Genomic DNA, 27,004 nt, shown 5'->3' with positions numbered 1-27,004 from the left:
AACCTCACTCTGAGAAACACTGGCCCCAAAGAACCGCAAGTTTCCTCCAAAGTGTCTAAAACCCTGAAGAAAGCATAAGGGGGAGGAGGCTGGGAATTCCAGACTAGCACAGCCCTCCTGATCCTCTGGTTAGCCAAGGGAGAAAGCATCAAGAACCCCATTGTGTGCCCTTTCCCGGCCCTGGGGCTCTGTCCAGAGACTCAAAAATTACTCCCCCATCTCTCTCCCACAATGAAAGACAGAGCCCACCCAAGGCTAAATGCTACAGGGGCAGGATAATACAGCGATCACAATAATAAACTCTAAAGTCTGAGAGCCCTGGCTTTGAATCCCAGTCTCATCAGTTTCTAACTGTGTGGACTGGGATAAGTTACTTAACCTCTCTTAGCCTCTTTTCCCGCATCTGTAAAACAGTGACAATGCTACCTCCTTCTGTAGATTGTTGGGAGGGTATTAATGGAAATAATCCACATATAAGAACTTGGTACATAGTAACCACCCAGTGCATGGTAGCTATTGTAAATATTATTATGATAATTAACATAACAGGGTTCAAAGGTAAAACTGAACTGAAAACCAACAGGGCATGCAGGATGGGTGCTCTGGGTTCAACACAGGGCTGACGCAGCCAGTCACTCTGAGGAGGCCACCAGGCATCCCCCAGATCCGTCTGCTGCATTCCCGGGGGCGGAGAGCTGGATGAGCTCACCTAATCTGCAGGCGTCATGACAACCAAGGAAGGAGCCCAGACAAGAGCTGAGGGCAGATCTGTGAGTTGACCAAAGAATGGAGACCTTGAATATCCCATTATGGTGACTGAAGGGGGTAAGGGTATGATGAAGATTGTACTTTGGGAGAATCACTCTGGCAGCATCGAAGGAGGGACCAGAGGCAGAGAAGCCAATTAGGATGGCAGCTGTGGCAATATCTGGGATGAGGACTCAGATAGGGGAAGTAGCAGCAAGAACGTGAATGCAGAAAAATGGCTAGAGGCTGAGCACAGTGGCCCCAGCATTTTGGTAGGCCAAGGCAGGAGGTCTGCTTGAGTCCAGGAGTTCCAGACCATCCTGGGCAACATGGCAAGATGCCATCTCTACAAAAATAAGCCAAGAGTGGTGGTGTGTGCCTGTGGTCTCAGCTACTTGGGAGGCTGAGGCAGGAGGATCACTTGAGCCCAGGAGGTTGAGGCTTCAATGAGCCAAGATCCACCACTGCACTCCAGCTGAAAGAAAAGAAAAGAAAAGAAGGAAGGGAAGGAGGAAGGGAGGGAAGGAAGGAAGGAAGGAAGGAAGGAAGGAAGGAAAGAACAGAAGGAAGGAAGAAAGGAAGGGAGGGAGGGAGGGAGGGAGAGAAAGAAAAATAGCTAAGATCTTGTCCAAGGATGAGCCTTCCCCTGTGCCTGCTCTCATCCCCAGAGAGTAGTGAGGAAATTCAGGGTCTACAGACACTCTGGCCCACCACAAGAATCAAGACCCTTAGTCAACCTTTGCAGCTCCTCCTTCAGCCCCCCAGCAGCCTCAGCCATCATAGAAAAGAGACTGAAAACAACAGGTGTCTCGCTGGCATCACACCCAGCCAGAGCTGGAGGGGGACGGCCTTCCTACAGCTGTCACAACCAGTGACTCTGTGAAGTATCCAATTCAAGAAGCACCACCTTTTGAAAGATGGGAGGTGTACTCTTAGGTGTATATCCAGAAGAACCCAAAACAGGTGTTCAAACAAAGACTTAGACACAGATGTTCATAGCAGCACTATTCATGAAAACCAAAAGGTAGAAACATCCTAAAGTCCACCAACTGATGAATGGATAAGTGAAATGTGGCTGACTCTTACAACAGAATATTATTCAACCACAAAAGGAAAAAAGGTGCATGCTACAACATGGATGAAACTTGAAAAGATTATGCTAAGTAAAAGAAGCTTGACACAAAAGGACAAATATTGTATCCTTCCATGTATATGAAATGCCTGGAATAGGCGAGTCCATAGAGACAAAGAGTAGATTCGTGGTTGCCAGGGATTCAGGGGAGAGGGTAACAGGAGTGATTGCTTAATGGGCATGGCGTTTCCTTTTGGGATGATAAAAATATTCTGGAATTAGGTAGAGGTGGTGGTTGTACAATATTGTAAATGTACTAAATGCCACTGAATTATACATTTTAAAATGGTAAATTTCAGGTTATGTAAATTTTACAATTAAAAAAAATGGGCCTGGCGCGGTGGCTCACGCCTGTAATCCCAGCACTTCGGGAGGCTGAGACCGGCGGATCACAAGGTCAGGAGATCAAGACCATCCTGGCTAACACGGTGAAACCCCGTCTCTACTAAAAATACAAAAAATTAGCCGGGCGTGGTGGCGGGCACCTGTAGTCCCAGCTACTCGGGAGGCTGAGGCAGGAGAATGCCGTGAACCCGAGAGGCGGAGCTTGCAGTGACCCGAGATCACGCCACTGCACTCCAGCCTGGGCAACAGAGCAAGACTCCGTCTCAAAAAAAAAAAAAAAAAGGAGGTAGCCCATCCAGTCAGGCACTCAGAAAGACCTGGGCAAGGAGGAAAATCTTTATTCTTTGTATTTTTCTCCATGAAGCATGAACCTCCTGTGCACCCTACCCCAGTCACTCTGTGCCCCTCACTGAAAATATATACATAACTTCCATATACATATACTTTCTATTTCATGTAATATATAGATATACGCTCAAGGCCCTCCAAGCCTTTACTGTCTGTGCCTTTCCCCCTTCTTCCACACCCTAGGACTCTGCTGCATCCCTTGCTGTCTATCCAGTTCCTGCAGTTCCCTCCATGTCCAGCTCAGATCCTCCCCTGATACCCCTTCTCTGACCTCTGCCCACACATCTGGGTTTCGACAGTACAACCAAGCAAACACTTGATTCCATTCACTCCCTCATCCATGCCTTTCGAGTAGATCTCCAGCCTGGGAAAGCCCAGGCGTGTCTTATCTCCAAGCTGGGCACATGGGAGCTCCTTGGGCACTGCCTGTTGGTTCTAAGCCCAGAGCTACACTGTGGACCTCTCCCCTGAACACTCCTAGACCAACGCTGTTCAGAACCCAGTGGGAATCACCAGCAGCAGAGTGGGGTCAGTGTGTTCCCAGGAAGAAGACCAAAGTCTACCACCCGAGAGGCGATGGTGGGGTCCCATGTCCCATGTCATGTCAGCCTAACAGCCAGACCAATCTTAGATCTCCAATCAGTCCCAGATCCCCATTATACCAGGTCCCTTCCAGTTGTTTTAATTAAAATGGTGAGGAATCAAGAGACTGCAATTATGTAAGGAGAGAAAAAAATCAAGACAGTTACTCCACCCCTACTCCCAGCAAATTTCTGGATGAGCACTGACAAGAATTAGAGATGAATTCAGGCTGAGTACAGACGCCATCCCAGCAGAACTCTAGGTAGGCAGTTAGCATCACAGCCTATCAGGTCAACACCAACACAATTAGAATGGACTTCTGGCTGACCACTGATATATCAGAGAAGACTCGTAGGTCAATGCTGATACATTTAGAAGGGAATTGGGAATAAACACTAAACAATTACAGAATAAAGGTGATGGCTCTATTAGGGTAGAAAGATGGGAAGAAGTCCCTAGAAGTCAAGCTGAGAAGGAGGATCAGTGGACCTTGGGTGAAGGACAGAGCCAACAACTGGCGGCCTTCATGGGTACCCTCTGTCCTTCATTTCAGGCTTAGTAGGAGTGGGATCAAAATTCCCATGGTCACCTACAGTGGTGTGTGGATGGGGCCCCCACTCCTGCCTTCTGCCAAAGACCCTAGCCACAGAGACCTCATCCCCACAATTCCAAATTTTAGATTAAAAAGATGCAATTAGTTGGGAGCTCTCTGGGTTTCCATAGAGTCAAGGATGGAGCAAGGCCTTCTCAGGAAGATAGTCTGTGAATATTAAGGGCCAACTAACCCCTGCCCCCAGCTAACCCCTGCCCCCTGAAGGACAGGGCCTAGTTTTGCCACTTTAATTTGGGCAAATAATTATTCTTTTCCCTCATTATTCTCACTTGCAGAGAAGGTTGAGCTGAACGATATTCATAGGTTCATTAGGAATCTGTTTCCAATGCTCAGAAACAGTCTTCATACTTGCTAACACTGATAGCTTATTTCTGATTACAAAAGTAATACTTTCTTATTATAGAAATTTTAGAAAAGAGCAAAATATAAAAAAGAAAAATGCAATCCCATATGATCCCATACCCAGAGGAAATAATTGTTAACCTTTTGGAAACTTTACAAGCATTTTTACTTGTTTTGTTTTTGTTGGGGCTTTGTGCATTCATACCACTTTTTAAACAAAATTGGGATCATACAGTCTTCACAACTTTGTATTCTGTCATTATACTGTGAGCATTTTCCACAGTCATCAAATATTCTTCACAAATATAATTGTAATCACTGCATAGTACTCCACCAAGAATATATACCATGATTACTGAGCATTTAGGTTATCCACCTAGTATAAATAACACTGCCATGAACATCCTAGCCTAGTGCCGTAAGTATATATTCCTGCATCTCCACTTCCTTAGGATCAATTCCTCAAGGTAGAATTACAAGGTCAACAAATTGATTTTTTTTTTTAGCGAGACAGAGTCTCTCTCTGTCGCTCAGGCTGGAGTGCAGTGGCACGATCTCAGCTCACTGCAACTTCCATCTACCAGATTCAAGGGATTCTCCTGCCTATCTGCCTCCCAAGTAGCTGGGATCATAGGCACGCACCACTATGCCCAGCTAATTTTTGTATTTTTAGTAGAGACGGGGTTTTGCCATGTTGGCCAGGCTGGTCTGGAACTCCTGACCTCAAGTGATCCACCTGCCTCGGCCTCCCAAAGTGCTGGGATTACAGGCGTGAGCCACCGCACCCGGCCAACAAATTGATATTTTTAAAGTATCTTGACATGTATTGCCATATTAATTTCCAGAAAGACACAACAAATCCATTGATTTTCCTGAGCCAAGTGAGAGCTGAAGTTCTGAAAGAGCTGGAGTATTAGAATGCAGGACAGTCTCTCCTCCTCTTCCCTGGTCTTAAAAGTTAACTGTTCAGCAAAAGAAGGGACAGAATTCCAAGTCAAAAGATAGGGGTCTACAGCCTAGCACCTAGCGCCGAGGTCTGGCTGGCTTTGGGAACCTGAAGCAAGCCTTGGTTCTCCTCATCTGTAAAATGGGTATAGTGTGATTAGCTCTGTTCTGCTGACTACCCTAAGCAGTGTGCATGCTCACTGAAAATGTGTTTGAGAAAGTTCGATGCCTTGTGTTAAAGGGCACTATTGTTATCCTTCTCATAACCTGAGGAGCTTAGGAAGTGGGGTATTCTTTGTGAAAGCCCAAGGGCTTCCCTTCCTGGCTTTTAGCCATCATGCCCAGGACAAGTGCCACTGGTTCTGAGGTGACAGAAAAGCACCTTCCGGAAGGAATTTAGTAGGGTCTGAGGGCCCGGGAGGACCCAGTAGTGTCTTCCAAAGGTCAGAGACAGCATTGGAAGATCCAAGACAGGAATGGCAGGCTCCAAACGGGGAGACTGGGCCTAGGGCCACCCTGAGGGTGCTGAGTGGATATGGGGAGGTGGAAAGCAAAGACATTCCTGGTAAATGTCCCTCTGTTTCAAGGCTCCAAGACCCTGTTTTCTAGAGCTCTGACTGGATATCTGGTCTTTGGGAAAACCGGAAATCAAACTAATTCAATGGATGCAAAAACCCAACGGCTGCAAAGGACCCCAGGAACCAGCAGCTCTGACCCTTTCTTCCAGACTGCTGTAATCCTATCCTGAATTTTTAAAACCCTCCCTTTGGAAATGCAACTAGTGCTCCCAGCCTGGTCTCTCCAGCCCTAGGGCCGATGGAAAGGAGACCCACCGAGGTGCCTCCCTGGAGACGGACGACTCAAGCTTCCCTCCTCACTCCCTACTCCCCTATCGACCTGGCAAACATCCTTTCCCACCTCTTCAGGCTCGCCTAACACCATGGCCTGAGGGGACTCCAGTAATGTTCCCAGTGCCAGCAGACAGAACTGCGCAGACCCCGCGGGACGCCATCCTCCATCACCGTCATCGCCGGCTGCCCTCCACCCCCAGCCCACTCCACGACCAGAGGCGCATCTCCGGCCTCCAGACACGCACAACAGGTGGCGTCTGCCCGCCCTCCCCAACCACACCTCCCTGGCCCTCCACCTGCGCCCCAGTCCTCCAGCAGCGCCGGGCCGGGAGCCTACCTTTGAGGTTCTGGGGGTGGCCCCGCGGCGCGCGACTCGGGTTTCCTCGGGGCAGCGAGGGGATACTGGAGAAGTTGTTACCCATGGCATCCGGCCCCAGGGGGTTCGGCGCTCGCGGGTGGGGGCGAGGCCCGGCAGGAGCTGAGGTGCGGTGTGCGAGTGTGCGCGCGCGGGTGCGCGCCGGCGGGGGAGGGCGCTGCTGGGGCTGCGGCCGGGGGCGGGCTGGCCTCTCCTCTGCTTCCTTTCTCTGGACTTCGCGGTCCTTGGCGAGTCCCGCCTGCCACGGGTGTCCTGGCGCGAGCGGGGCTACCTGCCTCCCATGCCCCGTGGCGGGAGCGGGGGCCACAAGCAGGGCCCTGGGCCGGGGCCGGGGACGCCCGGGGCTCCCCGCTTGCTCCCCCGGACGCTCGGGTTCCGGCTGGGGGTGGGCGGCGCGGCGGCTCCGGCGCGCTCCCCCGGGGCCATAGAGTCAGGGTCCCCGGCGTGGGCGTTCGGCGGCTCCGAGGCAGGCTCGGTCACCGCCCCTTGGGGACGGCCGCGGCGGCGATGTGCGTGGCTCCCTCCCGCCCGCGGGTCTGCATGGAGCGGGGCTCGGCGGAGCGCGGGGCGTGCTGGGCGCTCCGACGCGGCTGGTGTCCCCCGACCGCCGCGGTCCCGCCCGCGCCGGGTCCCTCCTGCGACCGCCGCCCCCGCTCCCCGCCCCGGCAGTAGCCAGGATTCCCTCGCTTCGGTTGTTATGGTGACAGCTGCGCCGGTGAATGAGCGTCTTAGTGACACGCGCGCGCCCGCTAGGCCAGATGTGGCCCCGGGGCGCGCCGCGTTCCCGTAGCCGCAAGCTCCCGGCGGCGCGGGTCAGGGTAAGACGTCAGGCGAGTATGTCTTACCTGGGAGTAAGGCCCCCTGGGAGTAAGGCCCTGGGAGTAAGGCCCCCGGGGCTGGCCTTATTCCCAGCACGGAACCATGGAACTTGCACTTGAAAACAACGGGAGCAGGGCCGCGAGAACGCCGAGCTCCCCGGACGCGGGGGCGGGCGAGCCAGCGCTAATGTTCGGTTTCCCTAGCTCCAGGTACCGGGCCTGGCGCATAGTGGAGAGCCCAGGGAAACATGTAAATGAGTGAGCGGATGCTTAGATAAAGTAATTAAGATTAGGACCCCGGCACTTGACCCTCCGTTCTCAGCCAGAGTAGGGGCACTAGGGCAAGGGTTCAGAGCAGGAATCCCGGGCAGTCTCACTGATGCACAGATGCCACTGAGAGCCTTTGAATGCCCGCGGACCAGACTCACAAGCCTGGAGCTCTGGCCAAGCTGAGGGAACAGATCTCCCGGACAGATTATCAGAAGACCACCAGCTCGGAACTGAGTGGTTCTGTCTGCTATAACAAGGTGGGGGAGAGGAGCTTCTGCAGCCTATGGCAGTCAAAGAAGGCTTCCTGGAGGAAGGGGGTTTCAGCAAGTGCCCTGCTTGTGTGGCTAGTGCCTTCCTGTAGCTCAACACTGCACCAAGAAGCCTGCAGGAAGCGAAACGGAAGTCATTCTTCTCCTTCCTGGACCTGGGGCATCTCTCCTGGTCTATCAGGGATGGAAGATGTTCCAAGGTTCCCCCCAGGGAATCAGACTTCCTGCTCCTCTTAGTCATCTCTAGCTCCCTGCTCTGGCTTCAGCAACTCTGATCCAGAGTCCAGTGAAGACATGGGCGGGCAGGGGGACATCTCATCTATCCTTTTCTATAATAGAAGGTTCTTCCCCGGAGTCTCCATTTGGCGGCTCCTCATTATCTAGGCAAAATTCGTGTCCTGACATTGCCTGACTGTCCCAACTAAAGGACCCCCTCCACTCTCAGTCACTTTCCACAATATTCCATTTTATTTTCCTCATAGCTTTTAGATGGAATTTGTTTACAAGTAGCCTTTCCTCGTTTATCTTCTGCCTCCCTGCTGGAACATAAGCTCTGTGAGGGGAGAGCACAGGTCAGTCATGTTCACCAGGGTGTCCTTACCCACTGGGGGAATGCCTGGCACGTGACAGATTCTCAGAAAATAATTGTGGGATGCATGCTTCCCACTGTGGGCCAGGAGGCTCCACTGAGATCCTTGGGGGCAGAGCCTCCTGAGCCACCCTTTATTTTCCTCTCCTGCTCTCCTCTCTCCATCCCCATTCCAGGCATTCTACCTTTAAATGTCTGGGACTCCAGGCAAGCTAGAAATATCTGTGACAGCCGCTGTCTCTCTGGAATCTGCAGGGAAAGACAGCCCGACCCCGGCCTCCAGCCTCCCGGATGCCCAGGATCACGTGTGCAGGCAGCTGCAGATGGCCACAGCAGGTCAGGGATGGCTGTCTTATTTATGGGCAGTATCTTCCCAAGGCTCACTCCCAGCTAATGACTCATGCATCAGAAATCCACAGGCTCTTAATGGCAACACACTCACACATGTGCTAACACACCGCTACACTATTTCACACACTCACACCTATACAAGCACACACACATATTCCCCCTGAAATCTGCCGGAACGAAGTCACTGTGAGTGGCCACTAGAATCAGGCCTTTCACAAGTTAGAACAAATATGAGGACTTTGCATAGTTGAGACTCGTTCTGCTGGAGTGTGTCTGAAGTACAAGGGCCTAGCTAGGATTTACAGACGGTGGCTCCGGGGAAGCCTGGTGTGGGCAGGGCAATGGGGGAGGGGATGAGGCCCCAAAGGTGGAGCACAGCGGGGATGTCTCGAACTCCTGACCTCAGGTGATCCACCTGCCTCGGACTCCCAAAGTACTGGGATTACGGGCATGAGCCACCGCGCCTGACAAAGGGATGTCACAGGCCCCACATGGCCTAGACCTGGGGCTATGGGCAAAGCAGGGGAGAGAGGAAGAAGTCAAAGGGAAGGAGGGAAGTGAGGGCCAGAGGTGGACGCTCACCCGAGTCCAGAGGCAGCCCAGGTTCTGCAACTCAGGGCAGCGTGATCCCAGGGAGTCCCAAAGGAAGGTGAGAGGCGTCAGGGACAAAGGCAGGGAACTGAGGGTTGAGGAGCTGATCGGAGTATCAACAGGGCTGGGACAGGATGAGGTAGCCAAGGCATCCCTGGCGCAAAACTGAAGAAGGCGCCAACTCTCAAGGTCATGCAGATACCAACCTTGCACTTGGCGCGAGCCTGGGAATGAGGGCCTCTTATATTTCACGCCCTAGGCCCCTCTCTACCTTCACCCTAGTACTTCAGGGAGCTCTGTACTGGAAGAGGGGACACCACTGTTAGAGTCAACTAGGTCTCTGGCCAGGAAGGGACCTAGAGGAGGTTGGTGTGGCTGCATAGTACTCAGAGAAGTTGAGCGTGGCCCTTCTGAGGAGTCCTGTGCCCCAGCAACTCTTCCCTGGCAGGGACTTAGGGTGGACCCAGCTCAGAGGGTCAAAGAAGGCCAGCAGTCTCCTTACCCCCAGACCTTGGGCAGAACTCAGAGGCCTTCCTGCCATCCTTCCCCAAGGCAGCTGGTGGGGGTGGGGTGCCTGGGCGGTGGCTCTGATCCAGAGAACCCTTCCCAGACCCATCCTGGAAGGGAAGAGGAAGAAGGAAACTGCCAGGGAGACTGGGGCTGATGAAGTCACTGTTTTGATGGCTTCAGGGGAAGCTATTAATACCCACAAGGTGATGCTCCAGCACCAGTCACCGTGGCAACACCCACACACCCGGCAGTGCAGATTCTGCGGGCCGTGCCTGAGGGGGTGGGTGTCAGTGCACACGTGTGCACTCTCGCGAACACCTGTGTCCTTGTATGTGCATGTGTAGGTGTTGTGAGTGCACACACACACATGCAGGAGAGGGAGGCCCCGGGCAGGGACCTGGGGAAGCTTCCTTCAACAGCAGCTCCACTCCCACCTTCCCATCCTTCCCTGTTGCTCTCTTCTTGCTGATTTCTCTCTCTCTCTCTTTTTTTTTATAGAGTTTTGCCCAGTGGGAGTGCAGTGGTACGATCTCAGCTCACTGCAATCTTGCAACCTCCACCTTCCAGGTTCAAGCAATTCTCCAACCTCAGCTTCCCGAGTAGCTGGGACTACAGGCACGCACCACCATGTCCAGCTAATTTTTTTTTTCTTTTTTTTTTTTTTTTTTTTTTTGAGACGGAGTCTCGCTGTGTCACCCAGGCTGGAGTGCAGTGGCGTGATCTCGGCTCACTGCAAGCTCCACGCCATTCTCCTGCCTCAGCCTCCTGAGTAGCTGGGAATACAGGTGCCTGCCACTACGCCTGGCTAATTTTTTGCATATTTAGTAGAGACAGGGTTTCACCGTGTTAGCCAGGATGGTCTCTATCTCCTGACCTCGTGATCCACCTGCCTCGGCCTCCCAAAGTGCTGGGATTACAGGTGTGAGCCACCGCGCCCAGCCAATTTTTGTATTTTTAATTGAGATGGGGTTTCACCTTGTTTGGCCAGGCTGGTCCCTAACTCCTGACCTCAAGTGATCCGCCCACCTCAGCCTCCCAAAGTGCTGGGATTACAGGAGTGAGCCACCGCACCTGGCCCTTGCTGGTTTCTTTCACTCTCTACCCGCTTCCCACCCCCTCTCGTCTTTCCCCCTGCCCTTCCTTCTCTGCTTCTTCCCACTCTGGTCACTTTCTCTCCTTGCAGCCTCTGTTCTTCCCACCCTGGCTGTCCGCTCCTGCCTGGTTCGCCTCTCTCTACCTCCCTTCCTCTTTCTCTCTCTCCATAGCTTCCAGATCTATTCAAGTCTTGAAGAGTTACCGTGTTGATAAAATAGTAGCTTATTTGACTGAGAGTCTACTCCCTTCCCTGAGCCTCTGGATGCTGAGTTCGAAACCAACCAGAGGGATGACCTTTCCTCAGGCAGACAAAAGTGAGGTGCCTCTAGGCCAAGCTGGACTCCCCTGAATTGAGACCACCCTAGTCAATGGCATGACACCTCCCTCCATGCAGAGAAACTAACCTTAAAATGGGAAACAGCCACAACTATCCCTGGCTACGACAAGTAGCACCCTCCCATTCCCCAAGTCCCAGCCCATTGTTTTGTTTTGTTTTGTTTGGGTTTTGTTTATTTGTTTGTTGTTTGTTTGAGACAGAGTCTAACTCTATCACCCAGGCTGGAGTGCAGTGGCATGATCTCAGCTCACTGCAACCTCCCCTCCTGGGTTCAAGCACTTCTCGTGCCTCAGCCTCCTGAGTAGCTGGGATTACAGGTGTGTGCCATCACGGTCAGCTAATTTTTTGTATTTTAGAAGAGACAGGATTTTGCCATGTTGGCCAGGCTGGTCTTGAACTCCTGACCTCAATTGATCTGCCCGCCTCGGCCTCCCAAAGTGCTGGGATTACAGGCGTGAGCCACTGCACTCCGCCTGGTTTTGGTATTTAGAGTTGAGGGTCTCACTCTGTCACCCAGGCTGGAATGCAGTGGCATGATCATAGCTCACTGCAACCTCGATCTCCTGGGCTCAAACGATGCTCCCACCTCAATCTCTTGAGTAGCTGGGACTACAGGCACGTGCCACCACGCCAGACTAATTTTTTATTTATTTATGTTTTGTAAGAGATGAGATCTCAGTTTCTTGCTCAGGCTGGTCTTGAACTCCTGGCTTTAGGTCCGGACTAGGCCACCCAAAGCACTGGGATTATAGGCATGTGCCACCACGTCCACCCAGCCACCAGCCCGTAGTTAATCAGGCTATCAGAAAAGCTGTGGGGGGAGAGGGTGGTGTCCTGTCTGAACTTCAGGGGGTGGCTGGACAAGTTGGAGGGGTAGATCTCTGAGTGCCTGTGCCTGATTCTTAGTGCATACTCAATAACTAGTTATTAAATAAATGAATGAATAAAGAGATGGATGGATTAACCTGTCAGGACCTCCCTCTGAAGGTTAGAAGTCTGTGCTGCCCATTTTAGCATGGAATGGGCCCTATGCCATCTTATTCCCAGGTATTTTGGGGATTCAGCTTCACTCATTGCCCAGTGACCATTTATTGAGCACTACCTGTATCCCTGGTGCTGATGAGGTGCAGTTTCCTTGCTAGCACTGTGGGGCAGCCTGTCCTCTGCTTTTTGTGCACTCCAGTCCCGGTTCCCCACCTCCCAGGCCCAGGTTCAGAGCTGAACATACAGCAGGTCTGACCGCATAGCTGGGCTGGGCAGGTTGCTCTGAGCTCCAAACTTTTTTGATCACACACCCCTAGCAGTAATAAATTTTTAAAGTGTGTACACCAATATATGTATATTTCTTTATTTATAATTTCCAAAAATACACTACTGTATTCATATTGTGTATATTATGAAACATAGACTAAATAGACTAATGATATTGAAAAAGGGATCATCTTGCCCTCCTGGGGTGCGCACAAACTCTAGACTAATAATTCTCAAACTTAAACGTGCATCTGAATCATCTACGAGGCCTTGGGGAGAGGGGGAGAAAGTTACTAAAATGCAGACTCCCAGACCTCACCCTGAGAGACTTAGATTGAACAGAGTCTGATACAGGTCATTTATTGATTACACGTTGGGAAACTGCTCCACATGGTCACGTGTTCTAGTTGTAAAGACGGTGTTTAAAGAAGGCCTACAGGCTTTCTCAGGGGAAAGCTGGACACCCCATGGGGACCAGGCCAGTGCTGGCTGCCACACAAGCAGGGCTAACTTACTGGAAGAGGTGACTGTGCACGGAGGTAGCAGGGATGAATCCCAGCCCCTTCCTCTGCCCCACAGACAAACTTGCCCTCTGGGAGGTGGCCCCTGAATGCAGGATCAATTGTGAGGTCTTCATAGACCCCCAAACTCTTATTTTGGAGCCCAACCCCATCAGGCCAAATGTACTAAAATATACCACATTCCACATTAAACATAATTTTCTTGCAGTAAACATTTTGAAAGGATTTTTACAAATTTGGCTTTTGGAATCACTGGATGACAAGGGACTCACTGAATTTACAACTGGTTTTATTTCTAAGCAATCATGCGTGTGCTGGATGTCTTGCCAAGTGAGAAAAAACCTATGTTTGTCTTCAAATATAATGAAATGTTTATGAGTACTACATTTAGCAGTTAATGACATTGATACAACAAAGGCATTTAAGTGAACATTTATTAATTTTGGTTTGAAGTTTTCCTTTCATAACTTGAGGACAGTAATGTTTTTTTCTGGTCTCAAGCAGATGCTTTAAAAGTTCATAGGCTTAAGTACCCATAGCACCCATGGAAAAAATCCAGACCTGAGGTCAAGCACTCCCAAGACTGTATCTGAAAGGACGGAAGGAGGTTCCTCCACGAAGCAGAAAGGAAAATGCCCAATGTTGGCCGGGCACAGTGACTCACGCCTATAATTCCAGCACTTTGGGAGGCCGAGGTGGGCGGATCACCTGAGGTCAGGAGTTTGAGACCAGCCTTGCCAACATGGCGAAACCCCATCTCTACTAAAAATATGAAAAATTAGCCAGGCGTGGTGGTTCATGCCTGTAGTCCCAGCTACTCGGGAGGCTGAGGCAAGAGAATCACTTGAACCCCGGAGGTGGAGGTTGCAGTGAGCTGAGACCCCCACCACTGCACTCCAGACTGGGCAACACAGCAAGACTCCATCTCAAAAAAAAAAGGGAAAAAAAAAGAAAATGCCCCATGTCGGAAAGAGGACAGTGTGCCTCCATCTGAGAAACTTGTGTACTGACTTCAAAGTCCAGCATCAGTTGATCTATCCCAGGGCCACTTGCTCAGATAATTGTGACAGGTGACATTTATGAAGCACTTACTCATATGGCCCAGGCCTTGGTCTAAGCACTTCAGATGCATTAGTTCATTTAAGTCTGGAAACAACCCTGTGAGATAGGTACTATTTTTGTTCTTGTTATTATTACTATTATTATTCCTATTTTACAAATAAAAATCCCGAGGCTTGTGGAGGCTGTCAGTAGTCTAGGAGCTGATGGGGGAGGCATGGAGTCACAGCCCTAGGACAGCCTGAGTCCTGATTCCCATGATACTGTGCCTGTACCAGGGTGGAATTCCTTCGCGTCCCCAGCCTGAGGGAAACACCTGTGGCAAAGGAGGCCTCCTCACTGAGCTCCTGAACCAGCCCCCTTCTGCTTGAGGACACCTAAGATGCCTGGTGGCTTCAGCTCAGGTTTCTGGAAGTTAGCCAGGGAGCACACAGCTACTGATGAACACAAAACAGAGTAAAAAAACAATAAGATCAAAGAAAGATGCTCGAAATGGCTGCAGTACCCCCAGCATCCTCTTTTCTCTCACAGATGTTTTAAGTGGCCTTTACTTGGCAGGGTGGCCCTTCTAAGAATGTTACAAAGACCAGAGAATCATAAAGGAAAAGTATGATAAATATGACCACATAAAAATGTAACACTCCTTCATGGCCAAAGTTGAAAGACAAATAGGAGTTAGGAGGCATCTCTCCAAGAAGCCAGCAGCCTTAAATCACACCAAATGCCTTTAGCGTGAGACCCAGGACAGGGAGCAGACTTTTCTCCAATTGCTGCTGGCAGTGTGACATCTCCCTTTCACGCACCCTTCCCCAGAGCAGTCCCAGAGGCACACCCAAGGGCAGCTCTCTTCCCAGGGACAATAGCTGGTGGAAGGTTTTCTCTCAGCCGAAAGAGCAGACCTGCTGTGTGTCCCGCCTCTCCCTTCCTCTCACCCCAATTCCTCCCTCCAGCCACCACTAGGTGACACTACAACTCCATTGGAATCCCCTTTGTCTCTGACAAACGTTTTTGGGGAGCCCTCAAGCCATTCAAAACACCTTAAAAATGTTTACCAGAGCCAGGCGCGGTGGCTCACACCTGTAATCCCAGCACTTTGGGAGGCCTAGGTGGGTGGATCACCTGAGGTTGGGAGTTCGAGATCAGCCTGACCAACATGGAGAAACCCCATCTCTACCAAAAATACAAAATTAGTGAGGCATGGTGGCGCATGCCACCAAGTAGCTGGGTGGTGCATCCCAGCTACTCGGGAGGCTGAAGCAAGAGAATCGCTTGAACCCAGGAGGTGGAGGTTGCAGTGAGCCGAGATTGTGCCATTGCACTCCAGCCTGGGTAACAAGAGTGAAACTCCGTCTAAAAAAAAAAAAAGTTTATGAGGCCAGGTGTGGTGGCTTATGCCTGTAATCTCAGAACTTTGGGAGGCTGAGGTGGGCGGATCGCTTGAGCCCAGGAGTTCAAGACCAGCCTGGGCAACATAGTGAGAACTCATTTTTACCAAAGAAACAAAAATTAGCCCGGCGTGGTGGTGTGCACCTGTAGACCCAGCTACTCAGGAGGCTGAGGTGGGAGGATCACCTGAGCCTGGGGAGGTTGAGACTGCAATGAGCAGTGATCATGCCACTGCACTCCAGCCTAGGCGAGTGAGACCCTGTCTCAAAACAAAAATAAATAAATAAATAAATAAATAAATAAATAAATAAATAAATAAATGTTTACGGATTGCTCTTTTCCTCTTTCAAAATGAAAAGAGTTTTGCTGGGAAAACATATACCCTTATAGTTTCCATTAGCTACTTCATGGTAAAGAAAATAGATCGTTGAGGAAACTGGCCCCCTCTTCAATCACTGAGATGTTCCCCTCTGAGTATGTGCCCTTCACTGAGGCCACTTTTCACCTTTCATCCTGAGATGGGGTCTCCTGCAGCAGAGGAGCTCTCTCTGTCATGGTGACCGTAGGACAGAAGGCCAAAGCTCCCTGCAGAGACTCTCTCCCAGGACTGAGGCCGAGGCTTCCCAAACTTCAACTGAGTCACAGTCCTCCAGAGTCCCCCTACTCACACCGGGATGCCCCCTCTGGCTGTGTCCAGTTACCCAATATGGGCATCTGCGTGAGCCCAGCCCCCAGCACTCTGCAGATGCCTAGGGAACATCTGTCACTACATGGCCAGAGCTTGAGGGTGTGTAGTCAACAACAGAGGTGCTTCCTAGCCTGGCCCTCTGTGCACCCGAACACCCCCAGAGCTGAAACTCTATCCAGGTGCCCTCTTCCCCCAAAGAAGCCTGCCTGTCTTTGCCCCCAGGTCTCTGCATTTGGCCCAACATGTAGTGTCACATGCGATGGTCGCAAGATCTCCTAGCCAGAGCACCAGCCCCGCTCTTCAGGGTCTGGAAATGTCATTTCCTTTTGGGCAGAAAATCTACGTTTATAGTTTCTTAGTCATGTAAGAGAGGGAAGAGAAAATAATATTCTAAAATTCAGGCTTATTTATCTCTTCTTAGAAAAACAGGAGTTAAAAATGTATTATGGTCGGGCACCGTGGCTCACGCCTGCAATCCCAACACTTTGGGAGGCCGAGGAAGGAGGATAACTTGAACCCAGGAGGCTGAGGCTACAGTGAGCCATGATCGTGCCACTGCATCCAGCCTGGGCAACAGAGTAAGACCCTGTCTCAAAAAGAAAAAATAAAAAAAGTATTATCAACCAGGGAAACAGTTCCATTTTCTGTTCCTCAGTCAGAAACAATGTTAAGATTTAAACCTGATTATTTTGTTTTATGTCAATAATAATACTTTAATCTTATTATTATTATTATTATTATTATTTGAGATGGAGTCTCGCTCTGTTGCACCCAGGCTGGAGTGCAGTGGTGGGATCTCGGCTTACTGCAACCTCCGCCTCCTGGGTTCAAGTGATTTTCTTGTCTCAGCCTCCTGAGTAGCTGGGATTATAGGCACACACCACCACACCCAGCTAAATTTTTTTTTTTTTTTTTTTTTTTTTTTTGAGATGGAGTCTCACTCTGTCGCCCAGGCTGGAGTGCAGTGGCGTGATCTCGGCTCACTGCAAACTCCGCCTCCCGGGTTCACGCCATTCTCCTGCCTCAGCCTCCCGAGTAGCTGGGACTACAGGCGCCCGCCACCATGCCCGGCTAATTTTTTGTATTTTTTAGTAGAGACGGGGTTTCACCATGTTAGCCAGGATGGTCTCGATCTCCTGACCTCGTGATCCGCACGCCTTGGCCTCCCAAAGTGCTGGGATTACAGGCGTGAGCCACCGCGCCCAGCCAATTTTTTTGTATTTTTAGTAGAGACAGGGTTTCACCATGTTGGCTAGGCTGGTCTCGAACTTCTGACCTCAGATGATCCGCCCACCTTGGCCTCCCAAAATGACGGGATTACAGGCATGAGCCACCACACCTGGCCTACTTCATTCTTTTAATGGCTGCATGGATCCCATTTTATGGCTGTGTCATATTTTATTTAAACAGTCCCCTGTTGATGAAATTTAGATTGTTTCCAGTTTGTCATTAAAAGAGCTATAATGAACATTCTTGTTTGTTTATCATGGCTCCTTCTGCAAAGCTACCCATGGGATGAATTCAGAATTTGTAATTACTGAGTCAAAGGACGTATGTATTTACATTTTTGCTTTAAATGTATTGCCAAACTGTTCCACGAAAAACCTACCCATTTGTACTCCAACCATAGATGTATGAAAATAGCTATTTCCTTAAGCCTCATCAACACTGGGAAGTATCAATCTTTCAGTTGCTAACCACTTGGCAATTTTTAAAGGCAACTGGTGGTTTCATTTCTTATTTAATTATGAATGAAGATTAGAATTTTTTCAGGATGTTTGGTCACTTTTTTCTCTCTTTTTTTTTTTCTTGCAAATAACCTGTTCAAATCCTTTACCCATTTTTCTGTAGGATTATTCGTCTTTTGTATTGATTTATATGAGCCTTCTGCAAATTAAGAAAAAGAGGCCTTTGTGTGGCAAATACCCTTCTTTCAGTTTGTTATTTTTGTTTTGTTTATTGGTATGTTTGCCCATAGAAGCGTCTAATTTTTATGACTCTTACTTGTCCATCTTCTCCTCTACAGCTACTAAATTCTGGGGTCTGTTCACAAAGGCCTTCCTTAGCCTCTGATTATGAATAAATTCGCGTACGTTTTCCTGTAGAATTTTTATGATTTTAATTTTTATGTTGAATCTTTGAACCATGTGAAAATTATTTTGGTATGAAGCATGAAGTAGAGATTGCTCCCGAATGGCTAGCCAGTTGTTCCAGTGCCATCTGTTAGATGGCCCCATTTCATTTCCAGCCTCTCTCCGCCCTTAGGGCTACACGGCTCTGTGGAGTCACCAGAATGGGGCCCACAGAAGTGCCACATTGCTTTCCGCAGGTCTGCCAGGACCCCTCAAAAGCCTGTGTCCTCAGGGAAGCAGAGAATCAGGCCACCGAGAGACAGAAAGGGCACCACACTCTGATAGACACACAGAACAATAGTCTCCGAGTCCTGAGAAGTGGGACGCACGTTCAATGCCTTCCCTGTGAAGGAAAAAGAAAAGAAAGAACCGTTAGGGGAGGGCATACTCACCATATACAAAGTAGGAAGACGGCCACACCCATATTTATGAAAACACACATGCATACACACACCAAATATGTACACATGCACTACACACATACACATACATGTGTACACACATGCATACACAGGTACATAGACACATCTCTCACACATCACATACAATGAGTTTCTCCAATAGAGGGCATCTATTCCTAAACAGCCTTCTCAATAACAGGAATTCCGAGAATGGTGAAGCCAGTGTTTCTCAAATAATATCCAGACTCCTTTGCAAAGATCAAAAAAAAAAAAATCTGGAAGACTCCAATTTGAAAATAAAACAAAATAACACGAAGAAAGTACCAAAGATTTATTCTATAAAGATCTTCCAATTGCAAATTAACACATATTTACAACTGGTTTTTTTTTAAAAAAAAAAAAAAAAAGATTAAATCATTATTAAAAAGAAAAATGTAATTTTTTTTTAGTCTCTCTTTGTCGCCCAGGCTGGAGAGCAGTGGCATGATCTGGGCTCACTGCAGCTTCTGCCTCCTGGGTTCAAGCAATTCTCATGCCTCAGCCTCAAGAGAGGCAATTCTCAAGCCTCAGCCTCCCAAGTAGCTGGGATTACAGGCATGCACCACTATGCCCAACTAATTTTTTGTATTTTTAGTAGAGATGGGGTTTTGCCATGCTGGCCAGGCTGGTCTCAAAACTCCTGAGCTCAGGCGATCTGCCTGCCTCGGCTTCCTAAAGTGCTGGGATTACAGGCGTGAGCCACCACGCCCAGCCAGATGTGCAATTTAATATCTTTCCATATGTGTGAGTAAAAGAAGACTTTCTCCATTTATTGCTGCCTCTAGTTCTCCCTCTACTAGTTCAGCAGGGCCAGGCTCCAGGCAACAAAATGGGATTCTCCTTTTTGCCTTGTCCTTTTATCTTTTTATGTTTTTCCAATTAAAATGTTTTATGATTTTTACTGGAAATAGTTAAAAATCATTATTATGATTATAATAATGATTTATTATGTCTACTATTATAAAAGCCGACAATTCAGAAAATAGAGATTTAAAAAAAAAATGTAAGCCATCTCCTCTCTTTGACAAATAATATCCCTTTTGTGGTGGGCTTCTTTCTGGCCTGTTTCTTTGCTGAAGTATTATTTCCTATAAATACCCAGCAAGGGTCAGCCCCTCTGCAGTCACTCAGCACCTGTTGCCCTGCAGGGCTCCAGGGACCCAGGCTGACCTGGTAGTTCTGTCTTATGTCTCAGAGGCTGGAGCTGTGAAAAGGTTGGCCCGGAGTCTTTGACCCAGTTTTCTTCAAAGTGTTCTTCCAGAAGCATTGTCTATTGTTTTCTGAACTCTCAAGGTTAGAGTGGCTGGGGACCCTTAGGACACTCTATCCCTCCCTGAGACTAGAATGCGATTGAGGGGTGCTCACGACCCTCCCAGCCCAGTTAGCTCTCCAACCTGCTCCGCACCAGCCCTGCTGGTTCAGGGTCACGAAGCCTGGCCTTGGGACAGGACAGTCCCCTTTTCTGGTCAGCAGCCCAGTGGGTGACTAAGGCTGAAAGGCACAGATGGAGGATTCCAGCTTCCTCCCTGGCTCTGTCCCCGCCAGGGTATGTGACCTCCAACAGCCCCTCTGGGACTGTACCCACCTCAGGATGTGGTTTTGATTGTCCTCCTGGCTTGAAGGGTTTCTCACCCCTGCCCCGCCCTCTCCTCCGCTCAGAGTCAGACTTGCAGGGCCGCTGGTGGCTCTCCCCATCTTCTCCAACGCCTCCTCATTTCCCTTACACAGGGAAATCTGTCTCATAGGACCCAGAGTAACATACAAATATGGAAAATAAAAATACTAAGTGGCCGGGCTCAGTGGCTCATGCCTGTAATCCCAGCACTTTGGAAGGCCAAGGCGGGTGAATCACCTGAGGTCAGGAGTTCGAGACCAGCCTGACCAACATGGCGAAACCCCTGTCTCTATTAAAAATACAAAAATTAGCTGGGTGTGGTGGTGGGTGCCTGTAATCCCAGCTACTTGGAAGCTGAGGGAGGAGAATCACTTGAACCCGGGAGGCAGAGGCTGCAGTGAACCAAGATCGTGCCCCTGCACTCCAGCCTGGGTGACAGAACAAGACTCTATCTCAAAATAATAATAATAATAAGTAAGACCCAGGTTTCTGTCTGTCTTCATCAGAAGTACAGACCACACAGATTGTCATGAAATTTGCAAGACTTATTTGGGATGATCTGACTTAAAATATGGGCTAAGTGACCTTTACAAAATTCATTTTGCAGGTTTCAGGGGTCCCTCAAACATCTGGGCTGTCATCCTTCAGAGAGGCTGGAACTGAGACACAAGGAGAGACCTAGTGACGTCGGAGAGTTAGGAGAAGAAGCAGTGATTTCAAATGCATGCCCCTCACACGGAAGAAGGGCGGGGGGAAAGCCATGCAGGTGTGGGCGTGGCACTTGAGCAGCCTCTCCCATGGGCACCCAGTGGTTAATGCACAATGGTTAGCACGTCTCCCAGGGAGGCCATCCCCTTCCGCTTTCCCTTTCATGGCAAATGCTGAAACATGGTTGAAGACTCCTCTCAAGGGTCTCCTCTTCCAGGAAGCCTTCAGTCAGGAATAGGTGCCCCTTCTGGCTCCTCCTAGCCGGAAAGCCAACATGAAATCTCCCTGGGCTGAGCTGAGTCGTCATATTTTTTTGTTGTTGTTGCTGTTGTTTTACTACGCCTCTGAGACAAGTTCAAAGTCATGCTTTTGATCAAGACCAGAAAATATACTTTGGCTCCATCAGCATCTTTGCCTCATCACACCCAGAATTTGCCTGTCCCCCGAAGGAAGCTCCAACAGCTGTCAAGCCTGAGCATCCAGACCCTAAAGCAAAGAGAAATGGGCGGGGAGGAATGGAGTGACAGGGCGGGGCCCATTTGCCTAGAGGTGCTTTGGGCTGCCTGGTCACAGAGGGTGACTCATTCCCCCAGAGAGGAGGGGAGTGGCACCAGGGGACCATCGGGCTGGGCAGGGGAGCCTTTGTGGAGAGAGCCTGTCCCTGCCTTAAGTGCCTGCTGGACCCCAGGAGCCTGGGCTGGGGCCTGGGCACTGCTTCCTCCTTGGTCCCTCAGGCCCTTGGAAGCAGAGAGAGAACCTCTTGCAGATCCCAGGCTCATCTCCAGCGCAGCAGACACCAGGAAGGTGGCCAGAGCCTCACTGAGCCCACCCGACAGCTGCCCACCCATCCAGGCTGGAGCCATGGATAAATTCCGCATGCTCTTCCAGCACTTCCAGTCAAGCTCGGAGTCGGTGATGAATGGCATCTGCCTGCTGCTGGCTGCGGTCACCGTCAAGCTGTACTCTTCCTTTGACTTCAACTGTCCCTGCCTGGCGCGCTACAATGCGCTCTACGGCCTGGGCCTGCTGCTCACGCCCCCGCTCGCCCTGTTTCTCTGCGGCCTCCTCGCCAACCGGCAGTCTGTGGTGATGGTCGAGGAGTGGCGCCGGCCCGCAGGGCACCGGAGGAAGGACCCAGGCATCATCAGGTGCGGTCCCACACCACTCAGTGACCCATGGGCTTTGCCAGGGGCTCCCCAACCACCCCACAGGCACTGCCAAGTGCACCCCCAAACCCCAACCATCCTCATTATCAGGGGATTCTCCACCCACCCTACAGGTACTGCTAGGTGCGCCCTCTCCTTTCCCCAACTAGGAATTATCAGCTCACAGAGAGCCACTTGCCAGTTTCCACTCTGGAAACATATTTCTGTTCCTATCATTTGTCACCTTTCCATGGCCAGTGCTGTAAACATAGGAATGACACAGGATTCCCAATTACCCAGGCCACTCTAGCGGCTGCGGGAAAACTTCCTCTTTGCCCTCTGAAGTTCTGCTGAAAATCAACTGACAAAAGGCAGATTAATAAGAGAAAAGGCATACAAATTTATTTGATTACCGTTTTATGTGCCACAGAAGCCTTCAGAATAAAGACCTAAAGATACTGGGGAAATGGTTCATTTTTATGCTTAGGTTCAACAAGGTCTGGATAGCCATGCAGAAATAGAATTGGATTAAAAAAAGGGATGAACTAGTGTTACAGACAGAGTGGGGAAACTCAGCAAGGCCATCTAGGTTCTTCTTGGCCTCTCTATACAGCATTCCTTTCTCCCAGACACGGGGCAGGACCCTCTCTAGAAGGGAGTCTTATGACCTACAATGAAACTAGGTAGGTCAGATCGTTTCTTTATGGCCAGTTTTTAGACAGAAAGGCGCGGGGGAAGTTAGAGTCATATTTTTAGGTTTTATGGTGGCAGCTTTGGAGAAAAGGGGTTCTGGTTTCTATGACCCACCTTGGGGAAGATGGATTCTAGTTTCTATGGCTAGCCTGGGGGGAGAATAAAGAGCCAGAGATTGGGTGGGGGGGCCGGGCGCGGTGGCTCACGGGTGTAATCCCAGCACTTTGGGAGGTCAAGGCGAGTAGATCACCAGAGGTCAGGAGTTCGAGACCAGTCTGGCCAACATGGCAAAACCCCGTCTCTACTAAAAAATACAAAAAATTAGCTGGGCGTGGTGGTGGACACCTGTGGTCCCAGCTACTCAGGAGGCTGAGGAAGGAGAATCGCTTGAACCTGGGCGGCAAAGGTTGCAGTGAGCCAAGATCGTGCCACTGCACTCCAGCCTGTGTGACAGAGCAAGACTCTCAAAAAAGACAAAAAAAGAAAAAAAGAAAAGAAAATGCTAAAGCCACCACTGCCTAGAACATATTTACAGCTCACACTGGGTAGGCCACGCACACACATGCCTGGCACACACCATTGGATGTTTTGTGTACAATCCAATTCAGAAACAACATCTGCATCCGGTGCACCCGCAGCCTCTGTTCCATGTTCTCAGGGATTATATCTCCCTGCAATTCAGCTGTGCAGGGTGGGTCACAGGCACTGGGTGCGTCTTTGGCGTTTTCCTCTGGGGTCCAGTGGGCACAGCTCTACTGGGCTCCTGTCCTGTGGCCAACACCCAATCGAGGTCACTACAGGCAGGGGCGGAGTTGATCAGGAAAGGCGCCTGAGGCCAGTCAGAGGGTGGGCTCCTGGGATGCCTTGTGGGTAGGGGTATTAGAGGTGCTGCTTTTGGAGGGTTACTGGGCAGGGCTGTCTTAGCTTAGGCTCTCCTCCAAAAGCAGGCTCTGGAAAGAATGTGATAATGAGTGGGCAACGGGGGCTCAATCCTTCAAGGGACCCCCCAAGGGCATGCATAGAACACATCTCAGAATTGTCCCACTGAGGATTTAAGAAGCTGGGATATTTATCCACAAGGCCCCATCCCTCTGGGGTTGAAGGTTGATTTGGGGGTTAACTTTTCAGTGCTTCCAGCCTACCCCTCTCTGGAGCAAAAAATCCTCCAAAGTCCCGGGGGTAGAACAATGCAGGTGCTTGAGGTAGGAGGCCCTCGGGCCCTCCAGGTGAACAGAACCAGCCACTGCAGCCACAGATGCCTCTGGCATGGGTAGGGCACCAGCAGTGTCTGCTGCAAGGCCTAGGGCAAGAGGAATACCAACTCCTCAGTGCTCCAGTCCTGGGGATCCCAGCGGCCCCCGCCCTCCTTCCTCCCTGCCTCTGTCGCTGAGACCTCTACACTGGGAGCTGCAGTCTGATGTAACCCAGCCTGGGACTTCCCAACAGTCCATCCTTGCATCTCCCCTGCTGCAGCTGACTTCCAGCTGCCGCCTGTGACCCCCCTCCTTCCTCTGCTCCCAGGTACATGTGCTCCTCTGTGCTGCAGAGGGCGCTGGCCGCCCCCCTGGTCTGGATCCTGCTGGCCCTCCTTGATGGGAAGTGCTTGGTGTGTGCCTTCAGCAGCTCTGTGGACCCTGAGAAGTTTCTGGACTTTGCCAACATGACCCCCAGCCAGGTACAGCTCTTCTTGGCCAAGGTTCCCTGCAAGGAGGATGAGCTGGTCAGGGATAGCCCTGCTCGGAAGGCAGTGTCTCGCTACCTGCGGTGCCTGTCACAGGTAACAGGGGTGATCCTCCCCCGGCCCTTGTACCCTCACAAATCCCCCGCATTGGTTCTGGAGTGCAGTGGGGGGGTGGTGAGGAGGGACAGATGATGGGCTCAGCCCATTCCCAGGAGGCAGGAAGCACTGGAGACCACTGCTCTGCCTTGCCCGCGCCCACTGCGCACTTTCTTCCCACCCGTGAGAAATAATACTGATCTCCACTTATTGAGCATTTATGTGCCAGGCACTGCAGTGAGCATTTTATATGTATTATTTCATTTACTTTGTGGAACAACCATTATCATCCCATTCTCCAGGTGAGGAAGCAGGCTCTGAGAGTTTAGTTCATAAGGCCAAAGTCACACAGCTTATAAGAGGCAGAGCAGGGATCGGAAGGAGTGTCATTATTCCTCTTAACCACCTTCCAACAATATAGGCTCTCTCCAGATGCTGATCTTCCCAAAAGGCACCAACTCTATTATCCTGGGGGACAAACCCCAGCTCTACCCCCAGCCTAGACTCCAGATTCCACCACCACTGCTCCTAGGGCCCCAGCACTGAGTTGTGTCCACCAAAAAGTATTTATGTGAACCCACTACACACGGAGCACCACTAGGGTTATAGACAATAAAGACACAGCCCCTGCCCCTTGGGGAGTCTGACAGGCTCATGGGCTGGCCAGTGGTGCGATGGAGGGAGGACCCGGGTGCAGGATGCACTTGATTCTGGCTCAGACTGTGACCTTGGCCATGGGACTACCCCTCTGGACCTCAGTTTATCATGCAAAATACAGGGGAGCTTGAGCTCCTCCATCTTGATGGCTCCTGCAAGCTTCAACACTCTAGGCTTTCCCTAGTTCGGTGGAAAGAGCATGGAATTTGCAGTGAGACTGAGGTTTGAATCCTGACTCAGCTGTAAATTATCAGTCATGTAAAGTTTAGCAAGTTGGTTGGTTTTCTGCTCTCATGTATAAAATACTCACCTTAAATTTGGTGATGTGGGGGAAGTCCTGTGAGATGCCAAATGAGAGAGCTTTATAAATCGTGGAAATCACTTCTGTAAATGATAAGGATTCAAATATGTCCCTGTGGTTTAGAGACATGACTTCCCTGCTCCGGGTCCACACAATTGCATCACGTCTCAAGTTGGGCCTTAAAGAGACTATGGCTTTGGAAGGTAGAGAGGAGGGAGAGGAGTCTGCCAGGTGTGGGCCCCAGCTTTAGAGAACTACTTCAGTTTGTCCTCATTCCTGGCTGGGAACACTGTCCCCTGTTCATATTGTGTGTCACTGTCATTCAGCCTTCAGTCTTGGCCCTCAAAGTCAGGTTGGGTGTCCCTCCTCTGGACTCCCTCTCTATGACAAGTACCCAGTCATCGCCTATTTAATCATCTATTTCCTCCACTAAGGTATGAGCTCTGTGAGAGCAATGACTGAGTCCCTAGTCCTTAGCACAGTGCCTCCCACTAACTATAGTACAGTGGATGCCTAGATGGGAAGACAGACAGATAAGGACACACAAGGATGACAAAGGACTGGATAAAAAGATGAGGGGGGCCGGGCGTGGTGGCTCACACCTGTAATCCCAGCACTTTGGGAGGCCGAGGCGGGTGGATCACATGAGGTCAGGAGTTTGAGACCAGCCTGGTCAACATGGTGAAACCTTGTCTCTACTAAAAATACAAAAATTTGTTGGGCATGGTGGTGCACGTCTGTAATCCCAGCTACTCGGGAGGCTGAGGGAGGAGAATGGCTTGAACCCAGGAGGGGGAGGTTCCAGTGAGCTGAATCACGCCATTGCACTCCAGCCTGGGCAACAGAGCAAGACTCCATCTCAAAAAATAAAAATAAATAAATAAAAAGATGAGAGGATGGATGATGGATGGTTGGATGGGGGCGTGGATGAGTAGATGGATCAAGGGAAGGAAGGAGGAGCATATGAGAGCATGAATGAATGGGAGAAGAGATGGATAGATGATGGACAGATGGAAGGATAGTTAGGAGCTTGACTGGATGGGAAGATGACGGATTTACAGTAAGACAAGAGGATGGACGATTGGATAGGTGGAGAGATGGTTGAATGGGTGGCTAGATGCAAGGATGAGAGAATGAATGGAAGGGAGGATAGATGAATGGATGAAGGATGGTTGGCAGGACGGATGACTGAATAGGAAAGTGGATAGATTTGAGGAAGGATGGATGGGAAATGTAAAAGGAGGGACTTTGGAATACCTTTGCCACACTATACAGGATAGTTCCCCAAGTAGCAGATGCTCTAAGAGTTAATTCAATTTACAAGGACACAGGGATACAAAAGAGGACATGTAATCTGATGATCACACAATTTTCTTTGTGTTCATTCTTCTCAATTTATTTTATTTGGTCCCATTTCATTCAATACTCTGATTAATGAATTATGATGTTTGGAGTGGTATACTGCAGTTAAATTCTCTAAGGAGTATTTGAATCCACTGGAAAATGAAGAATATTATTAT

The 27,004-nt window shown here is 50.1% G+C and overlaps 2 protein-coding genes across 3 annotated transcripts in view; one reads left to right on the top strand and one right to left on the bottom strand.

Moving 5' to 3' along the window:
* NEURL1 (neuralized E3 ubiquitin protein ligase 1) overlaps positions 1 to 7,011 on the bottom strand; it is a 97,745-nt gene extending 90,734 nt beyond the window's left edge. Inside the window, exon 1 of one of the 2 annotated variants that reach the window (XM_054436533.1) lies at positions 6,243 to 7,011. In XM_054436533.1, coding sequence (XP_054292508.1) covers positions 6,243 to 6,327 — 85 coding nt within the window. In that variant the 5' untranslated portion in view covers positions 6,328 to 7,011. The remainder of the gene's footprint in view (positions 1 to 6,242) is intronic. The other variant, XM_054436536.2, reaches the window with a different exon arrangement.
* The window catches only part of CALHM3 (calcium homeostasis modulator 3), a 44,670-nt gene that overhangs the window by 16,657 nt on the left and 1,009 nt on the right, over positions 1 to 27,004 (top strand). Inside the window, exons 3-4 of the mRNA XM_054436538.1 lie at positions 20,811 to 22,059; positions 24,271 to 24,526. Coding sequence (XP_054292513.1) covers positions 21,275 to 22,059; positions 24,271 to 24,526 — 1,041 coding nt within the window. The 5' untranslated portion in view covers positions 20,811 to 21,274. The remainder of the gene's footprint in view (positions 1 to 20,810; positions 22,060 to 24,270; positions 24,527 to 27,004) is intronic.

The sequence above is a fragment of the Pongo pygmaeus genome, chromosome 8 (genome assembly GCF_028885625.2).
Source record: "Pongo pygmaeus isolate AG05252 chromosome 8, NHGRI_mPonPyg2-v2.0_pri, whole genome shotgun sequence".
Lineage (NCBI taxonomy): Eukaryota > Metazoa > Chordata > Mammalia > Primates > Hominidae > Pongo > Pongo pygmaeus.
Note: the sequence above shows the minus strand (reverse complement) of the source record. Positions and strands in the feature narration are given on the sequence as shown.